The sequence below is a fragment of the Orycteropus afer genome, unplaced genomic scaffold (genome assembly GCF_000298275.1).
Source record: "Orycteropus afer afer isolate SDZICR_OR568_19922 unplaced genomic scaffold, OryAfe1.0 scaffold00123, whole genome shotgun sequence".
Taxonomy (NCBI): Eukaryota; Metazoa; Chordata; class Mammalia; order Tubulidentata; family Orycteropodidae; genus Orycteropus; species Orycteropus afer.
In genome coordinates this window covers 6273381-6282553 of record NW_006921710.1, presented here as the reverse complement: position 1 = coordinate 6282553, position 9173 = coordinate 6273381, and the positions used below count along the sequence as shown (strand labels likewise).

At 54.6% G+C, this 9173-nt stretch overlaps 1 protein-coding gene across 1 annotated transcript in view; it reads right to left on the bottom strand.

Annotated features, from left to right (window-relative positions):
* Positions 1 to 8357, bottom strand: part of PIP5KL1 (phosphatidylinositol-4-phosphate 5-kinase like 1) — a 10149-nt gene extending 1792 nt beyond the window's left edge. Inside the window, exons 1-9 of the mRNA XM_007944295.1 lie at positions 8328 to 8357; positions 7371 to 7574; positions 5693 to 5743; positions 4906 to 5060; positions 4514 to 4638; positions 3855 to 3889; positions 3708 to 3763; positions 2408 to 2520; positions 1974 to 2127 (exon numbers count right to left, since the gene is read on the bottom strand). Coding sequence (XP_007942486.1) covers positions 1974 to 2127; positions 2408 to 2520; positions 3708 to 3763; positions 3855 to 3889; positions 4514 to 4638; positions 4906 to 5060; positions 5693 to 5743; positions 7371 to 7574; positions 8328 to 8357 — 923 coding nt within the window. The remainder of the gene's footprint in view (positions 1 to 1973; positions 2128 to 2407; positions 2521 to 3707; positions 3764 to 3854; positions 3890 to 4513; positions 4639 to 4905; positions 5061 to 5692; positions 5744 to 7370; positions 7575 to 8327) is intronic.
* Positions 8358 to 9173: the final 816 nt, after the last annotated feature.

Sequence of the window (9173 nt, the reverse complement as noted above, 5' to 3'; positions counted from 1 at the left end):
ATATATATATATAAAATTTTGCTTTCCCAAACCTATCTAGGATCATTACTGGTTAGCAAAGATTATTACTGGTTACCAGGGGTAGGAGGGAGGGGGAAGGGAAAAGCTTTTGTTTGCAGGGCATTGAGTTTATGCTAATGGTGGTGGAATATTTTGGAAAAGGACAGCGGCAATAGTAGCACAACATGAAAAATATCCTCAGTGTCCCTGAGCTGTAAATGTGAGTGTTGTTATGTTGGCGAATGTCTTGTGTATGTTTTCACCACAATAAAAGCAAAAAAAAAGAAGGCCCCGTTGCTGCTGAATTGATTCAAAGTCATGGTGAACACCCATGTATTACACCCATGTATTACACCCATGTATTACACCCATGTATTACAGGGTTGCTTCATGGAATCTTCTTGGTTGTGATCTTTATGGAAGTAGATTTCTAGGACCTTCTTCTGCAGCATTGCTGGGTGAGTTCAAACTACTTTTAGTTTATGTGTGGAAGGAAACTGTCTTTGTTGGTTACCAGGGGTAGGAGGGGAGAGGGTGGGAGGAAACACTGCAAAAAAAAAAAAAAAAAGGCATTGACCCATGTCACTTTAGTTTTATATATTTCACTGTACATAAATTATATTTCAATAAAATGTTTTTTTTTAAAAAAAAAAACTACAACCTTTAAACTACTTGCACCATCCAGGCACTTTTTGTTTTGGTAAAATTACAGCCATTGAAAATCCTATGGAGTGTAGTTCTACACTGAAGCACATGGGGGCGCCATGAGTTAGAATCGACTTTGAAGGCAAGATCTGTACCCAGGTCTTGGGAGAAAGTAAGCCAATGAGAGACAAACCCTCACAAGCACCGACCAATCAGAACCCATTGGTCTGAGGCGCTGAGAGCAGGGGCAGGGCCTTAGTATTCTGCCTTGCAGGTGTTAACCAGCTAGCTGCTGGCTGATAGAGGGTAGGGTTGGTTCTGAGCAAGGGGGCTGGGAACTGGGGTGGAGATGGGGCTGGAGCAGTGGCTACTTAACACTATGTTTCAATATATTAACAAGGAGCCTGTGGGAATCAGTGCCTACTGGTCAAACGACAACCCTGACCTAAGCACCAGCCTGGAGGGCGAGGGAGGGGAGAAGCTGACATAGCTTGGATGGACAGACTTGGTTCTGCCTCCCCAGGCTGACATTCTACCAGCCCATCGGAAAGTGCCCTGCCCAGCCACAGGCGGCATGGGGAGCCATTGCTTTAGAGTCTGCGTAGGCCTCAGCCATCCCAAATTCTTTCCCAAGGGGTCGGGATGGAGGGCTGGGTGAGTGGACCTCATCTCTCACTTCTCTTGTTCACCCATCTGATAAATGAGATTCTTTTCTTGAAGTGTCTGTCTTAACTCCCATGTAATTCTGTTCAACCACTACAGTGGACCTCAGAGAACTGAAATCCAACTAATATAGTAACACAAGCAACGTCCCCTCTCTGTCTCAGTTTCCACTTCCCTAAAATGGGAATGTGCTTACCCTCTCAATGAGGCTCACGGCCAACATGCAAAGAGGGACAGTTATTACTACAAAGATGAGGACAACATAGTGATGGCCTTAGGCTCCTCAGCTCAGGGTGCCAGAAGTGAAGTGACTGTGTTCAGGGACAAGGGCTCTTTCTACAGCCCCAGAACTTTCAGGGGCTCCACATCCCCCGCTGGAAAATGGGCAGATTTTTCAAATCAGTACCAAATCCTTGCCTACTGACCTTTCCTGTCTTGGCCCCTGCTGTGGCCCACCTGTGCCCACTGTCTCCAATAGCTAGGCTGTTCCAGCCTGACACTCTACAGACATACACACACATGTGGACACACACATTCACCCGAGTGCTCTGCACTTTCCCGTCCTCAAGCCCTGGTTACACAGGGAAGGCACTCCCCCACCTCACCAGGTGTCCTTGGCACACTCTCATCACCTCATTCTTGCCTCTCTCCCCAGGGGGGCCCACCTGGCTGTGCGGAAGATGAGGCTGCTGCCTGGGCCCCTCTCGTCCTCATGGAGACCCTGGAAGGCCATCAGGAGGCTGTAATCCAGGATGTTGAGCTCCCGGAGGAAGGTGGTGTCCAGTTCCATCTGGCGGAGAAGCCAGTTCCGCTGGGGCCCTGCGGGAACATCAGTGCCTCTACCTGAGCGGCCCCTATGTACCAGGCGTGGTGCTGAGGGCTCCACACACATCTGTCATGATTGCCCCACTTCACAGATGAAGAAACGCAGCTATAGTTTGCCTGCTTTGCCTAGCTTGTAAGTGTTGGAGTCATTTCTTCCTGACTTTAGAATCTAGGCTCTTGACCACCAGGGCAGAAGTCAGAGCCAAGGCCACCCTTCTAAACTTCACCCTGAATGGAGGAAGAGCAGTCAGTAATCGCCTGCCCCATGGCTCACCCAGCTGGATGGTCTTGCCCTGAAAGTTGAGGTCCTTTAGCACCAGGACAAGGGAGCTGCCCTCGGGCGCTGGCTCCACCCAGCGGCTCACCTCGCAGCCCTTGATGTCGTACCTGGGTGAGAGGACAGAATTCAGCCTTACACACACTTTGAGACACACAGAGAACCCCACAGGTAATAAATGAGAGCTTTCACCGGGTGACTTCATGTACACACGCATCCCATTACAGAAGTCAGCTCTCATCCTCAGCATGACCCCATTCGATTCTCATTCCCATGTTACACATGAAGAACCTCAGGCTGGTTTCTATGACTTCCCCAAGACAGTAAGTGGTAGGACAGAGACTCAAGCTCAGACCTCTGGAAGCCCAGCCCAGACTTTACCCCTGCCTCTCAGCCCCATCACCCTTGGGAGTGTTCTACACACAAGGAATCCAACCCCAGACTACAGCGTCAGGAGGCCTTGAAGAAAGCCAATGGCGGGGGAGGCCCTAATGGAGAGGCTGTGGGCAGAGCCAGGGCTGGGAGGCACAGCAGGCAATGAGCAGTCAAGAGAGGCTGGGTTCGAATCCCTCCTCCCTCACTTATTAGCTGTGTGGCCCTCCTCTTCCTCAGTTTCTCCTCTATAAACGGGAATGGTAACAACACAGAGGAGCCCTGGTGGCACCCTGCCACCAGTCAAAGGTGGGCAGTTCAAACCCACCAGCTACTCCACAGGAGAAAAATGCGGCAGTCTGCTCCGGTAAAGATGACAGCCCCCAAAAAGCTTTGCAGCTCTACTCTGCCCTATAGGGTTGCCAAGGCCTCTAGTGGTGCCGTGCCTAAGGCATCTGACTGCTAACCAGAAGGTTGGTGGTTCAAACCCACCAGCCACTCCGTGGAAGGCTGGCTAGGCAATCTACTTCCATAAAGATTTACCTCCTTGGAAACCCAAAGAGGGTCAGGAAACCCAAAGAGGGTCGCTATGAGTGTGAACCGACTTGAAGGCAGTGAGTTTTTCTCTTTTTTTTGGTTTATGAGTCAGAGTCAACTCCAAGGCACACCATCACCACCTCAAACACCCCCCACCAGTATTTTTCTGGGAGATAAGGAGATAAAGAATGGAAATGGCTAAACACAGCGCCTAGCACACTGAGCGCTCACACTAATGTTTGCAGTGGTCACCTTGGCTGAGCCACTAAGAGACTACGGCCCCCTTCCTGGGCCCCAGTTTCGCAGTCTACAGAGTGAGGGTGGGTGCTTCCGGTGGCAGATTCCGGGTGCCGCGCCGCCCTGTGGGCGGGCTCCCCGCTAGACTCACCTCTCGCAGATGCGGCCGGGGGGGTAGAACACGCTGTGCATGACGATGAAGTATTTCTGGGGGCGGGGCGGGGCGGGGCGTGAGGGAGGCCAGGAGCTCACCCTCCAGCTGCCCCTCCCCGGCCCAGGCCCTCGCCTCAGCACCCACCTTCTTCCCCTGGGCCACTCGCAGGCTGTGCATTCCTGGAAGAAAAGATAGAGCCAACCGAAGGGTCTCAAACCCCGAGACCCCTGGTTCATCCCGCCCCGGTGTCAGCTCCAGGCCACGCCACCTTGAGGACGGCTCCCTCCCAAGTTCGCCCTCCCAGACCCAGCCCTCAGCCCGGGTCCCAGTTGGATCCAGACTTCTTCCCAGGGACACCTCGCCCTCCAGGGCCCTGCCTCCCGGCCTGGCCGCCCACAGATGCTACCGGATTCGGAGCCCGGCCTTTCAAACCCCGCCTCCAGACCTGGCCTTCAGGAAACCTCCCTCAGGGAGGGGCCTGGTACCGCCCCCCAGCCCCGCCTCTAGACCGTCCCATTCCTCCAGAGACGTCCCGCCTTCAGGAGGGCCCCGCCTACAGGCCTGGCCCCGCACTCCAACCACGCCCACCCGCACCCCTGCACTCTGCCTTCTAGGACCACTTCCTGTCCCCCTACACGTCCCACCTCCCCACTGTCGGAGCCTTGTTCCTCTAGCGGGTCCGGGCTCTGCTCCAGCCAGCGGCCAAGCCTCGGGACTGACCCACTTCCTGGCTCCCTCCCCTCTCGTCCTCCCCCAAACCCCTACCCCTGATCCCGGGTTTCCAGATCCCAGGCCGGCCGTACCAAGCAACCGTGCGAGCAGCGAGTGCGGATGCCGTTGCAGATGCTGCACGTATCGCGGCAGATGGGCGAGCAGGGCCTGCACCTCTTGGCGCCGTTGTGTCTTCAGGAAAAAGCGCTGGTCGTGGCTGGGGGCGGGAGGGAGAGGACACAGCCCAGGCGGAGCTGGAGTGGCCCTCACTGGGCACTTGCTCCTACCTGTCTTGTCTTCCTGCCCGGGCTTGGCAGGATCCATCTTCCCGCCACCCTTCAGCCTGGGCCCCTCACCCTCAGTCTTTCTTGTCCGCATCTGACCTCCATCTGCCCCTGACCCTCTCCTACTCTAGATGCTCAAGGAGTCTTCCTCCACCCCTCAGAAAACTGCCACCCACGACCCACCCTTGCCGCCTGCTCACGACAGGAAGAAGCTGGCCTTGCTCTTGGAGGTGCTGAGGAACTGCAGGTAGGGACTGCCAGGGCCCAGAGCAGCCTGATAGTCCTCCTCAGACAGGCCGAGGGAGTGGCGCAGCCTGGCGAAGGCCGGGCCTGCCAGGGTGCCCAGCTCAAAGCCCTGTGTGGGAGGGAAAGTGGCCACAAGAGCATCCATGAGGGCTGCGTGTGCGAACATAGCCCCTGTTCAGAGGGTCAGGGTGACCACACACCCTTCCTTCGAGACCCTAAGGCAAGCCATCACTCCCAGTGCACAGATGGGGGAAAATTGAGGAGAGAGAGGAAAGGTAGGTACACATCCCCTCCTATGCAAGAGTCTTGGGCTTCCTCCTGTGGCTTCCAGCCAAACAATAGACAGGCATATGGGGTGGACATTTACACCAGGTTGATACACTCCCTGGAGGGATCAATCATGGGAAAACAGAAGGGATGTGTTTGCACAGGGAGACGGCTCAGGGGGCAGGAGTGCTCAGGGGGCAGGAGTGCACCGCATCGGAGGGAAGGACACGGGGAAGAAGTAACTACAGGGAGGAAGTGGAAGAGAGCTGTTACATTGTGGGGAACAGCAGGCAATGTTAAGAGACAAAATGTGTATAAACTGCTGTTTGGAAAATGAATTTTCTCTGTAAACTTTCACCCAAATCACAATAAAATTAAATATATATATAAAAAAGATGGTACATGTTAAATAGTAAAGGATAAAGTGAAGTAGAAAGTGAAATTACAGGGAAAAAAAAATCTTGGGGTTCTTACCTCATGAACCTGGGTCAGGACTTCCACAAAATCCTCTTCACTGGGTGGCCCCTATAAGGAGGGATGGAGGAGAATGTCTCAGCCCTCCACTGACTGCCCCAGGATCTCCAAGCATCTGGACTAGGGGAGGAGGGAGCTAAGTCTGTACCTCATCTCACTCCCTTCCCCTAATTTGATTCCTTCAGCAAACAGGGACAGTGGGGGTACCTGAGATAGGTACACAGGATATTGCACACACTTCCAGGCACACATGTTGGCCAAGTGAAACCAGACCCCATCCCTGTTACAAGGAGATGGCCTGACCCAGCCTGGGAGGAGTGGGGTCAGAGAAGGCTTCCTAGACCTCTAAGCTGAAGTCTGAAAGATGATGGAGAGAAGGGGGCAGGGCGTGCATGCCATTAAGAACAATGTTGGTGTTCACCAGGAAAGGAAGAGAGTAAGTGAGGGATGGAGTCTGAGTGAGGCTGGACAGCTGGCCCTTGGGCTTGAAACAGCAGGACCCTGAGGCTATGCTGAGAACCCAGAATTCCATCCCGAGGGTCCTGGAGAGCCATAAAAGCTTTTCAGCAGGTGATGAGGTGATGAGGGCTCCCTTTGGCCCTCAAAAGAGCCCTGGTGGCACAGTGGGTAAGCACTCAGCTGCTAACCAAAAAGTTTGAACCCACTAGCCGCTCTGTGAGAGAAAAAAGTGGCTGGCAGTCTATGTCTGCAAAGATTTACAGACTTGGAAACCCTATGTTGTTGTTAGGTGCCATCGAGTCAGCTTGGATTCATAGCAACCCTGTGGACAACAGAACAAAACACTGCCCGGTCCTGTGCCAGCCTCACAATCCTTGCTGTACCTGAGCCCATTGTTGCAGCCACTGTGTCAACCTTGAGGGCCTTCCCCTTTTTTGTTGACCCTCCACTTTACTAAGCATGATATTCTTCTCCAGAGAATGATCCCTTCTGACAACATGACCAAAGTGGATGAGACAAAGTCTGGCCAGTCTCACTTCCAAAGAGCATTCCAGTTGCACTTCGTCCAGGACAGATTTGTTGTTCTTGCGGCAGTCCATGGTATTCTTCACCAACACCACAACTCAAAAGCCATCAACTCTTCTTCGGTCTTCCTATAGGGTTTCTTTTTTTTGTCTCTGGCTCTCAAAATATCCCTGGACCTCCAGGTTCCTGTGCCAGGCCTGCGGTCACACTGTGTACATGTGCACACACAGACAACATACACACTCACCCAGGCCCGCTCAGCTGCTGAGCTTGCATTTCAGTGACCTTTTCTGCTGAGCCAGCCTGGTCCTAGCCTGAGCTCCAGGGAGGAGGGAGGAAGCCAGCAGGGTGGGGGTGGGTCCCTTCTCAACCATGCACCCTGATAGGGCTGGGAGGGCCTCAGAGACCAAGGATTACATACCCCACCCCTATTATACAGAAGGAGACACAGGTCCAGATAGAGGCAGAGGTCCACTTAGAGTCACACAGCAACCAGCTGGGTCAAGAGTTTCTTCACAAGTACGAACATACTCTGGCCTCAGCTCCCACTGCAGAAGGCCCCTCTATGTGTACCTGGCTCTGCCCTTCTTGATGACTCTGTCTGATCCCAGCTCAGTGCTATTAGCAGGGACAGAGCATCAGCCCAGCCTTGCCATCAGTGCTGTGGGTTGCTTGGGACAGACTGTCCACTCACCATGGGTGGGTGGTCCATGGCCACCTGGGTGGCAGCCCACAGCCCTGCCTGCATCATGCATGTCAACCCGTGCAGCTCATGGCCTGGGCCAATCTCAAACAGGCCCAGGCGCAAGTGCTTATCTCTCAAGCGCCAGAGAAGGCCGCGGCGGTTGGAGCTTGAGGCAGCTGCTTTGCGTCTGACTTCTGGGGAGCAGGCCAGGACCTGGTGGGGGGAGGTACAGGAAGTAAGACCCAGACTTTGGACAGCACAGGTTTGAATCCCACCTCCACTCTTCATGAGCCTTCCCCTTACCTCTCTCTGCCTTAGTTTTTCCAGGGATAATGCTGGAACACACCATGTGTTCTGCAGTCAAACCTGCCCAAAACTGACCAGCCTGTCACCAGTTGTGTGACCTTAGGTAAGTCATTTAACATTTCTGCACCTCATTTTCTCATCTGTAAAGTGGGAATTTTAACACCGTGGAGGCAGGTATTATAACATTGTTGAGTTTGAGCTCCAGGCACAGGAACCCTTGCTAGTGGGAGCTGTGATGCTGGTGGTCTGTTCCACTCGTCCTTGCTGAGCTGTTAATGTGTGCCAAGGCCAGAGCGGAGGGTCAGCACCAGGCTGAGTTCATACCAGCTGCCCCATCAGCAGTAGTGGGCACCCAGTACTGTCTGAGAGCTCGACCTCCAAAGAGCCTTATGAGGGAGGGGCTTCTATTACCATCTCCATGTTCCCAAGGAGGAACCTGAGGAAGTTCTTGCGGGACACGGGTCGGAACCACCCCCCCCCCCGACCCAAGCACCAGCACCGCTTCATACCTGCGGCCCCAAATGGGGCGTGTCCTAGTGCCCAGTGCAGGGCCCCTCCCGGGCTCGGATGGGGGGCGTGTCGGCGCCGCTAGGGGAGGTGAGGTCCGTCCCCTGCCTCCCCAACCCTTCCCTCTCCTTCCTCTTTCGGGTCTGCACGTACCTCGCGGGGCCCCGGGCTGGGCGCAGCCATCCCCCGAGCAGCAGCTTCCCGGGCTCTGGCCGCATTCCCCACTGTCCGGGTGCAGGAGCAAGGCCTCGCCTCTGTTTCCAGACCGACCAATCGCGCGGTGCCGGTCACTGCTGTACCCAATCCGCGCGGGGGGCGCCGGCGATCGCCTGCGGGTCCCGCCCCTGAGGCTGCAGCATCCTTCGGAGAGCGTCCAAGGCAGGGCGGGGCCGCCGGGCGTTGGCCGTGGTCCTCCGGAGGTAGGGTCCCCATTCCCTTCTCTGGGATACGGGGCTCGGGTCTCCGGAGTCGCATGGGGAAGCAGAGTAGCGTAAATCCAATCCTCCCCGCCGACAGTGGTGTGAAATCCCCACCCGCTCGCTTTGGGTCCAGAGAGAGCAGTGACCCCCCAGGTCACACAAGAAGTCAGGGGTACGCATTCATTCAACACGTATTATTTGAACACTCACTATGGGCCAAGGGCAGTGCTAGGCCCTGTGGATTCGGTGGCAAGCGAGAGGGAGGGACACAGCTGCCAGTGAGCTTTTAAAAGCATGAATCAGATGATGTCACTCTCCTGCTTAAAGCCTGCAGTAGCTTCCCCAAGGCACCATAACAAAATCCAATTCCCTGCCGCTGCCCCAGGCCCTGCGTGATGTGGCCCTGCCCACTCTTCAGCCCCATCTCATACCACACTCCCTGCTCCGTGTTCCTTAGACACCAAACTCTTTCTTACTTGGGAACTTTTGCCTTCCTGATTCCTCTGTTTGAATTCCTTTCCCCTAGACTTGTCATCGCACAAAGAGCCCTGAACCCTCACTCTTTTTCCTTTTTAATTGC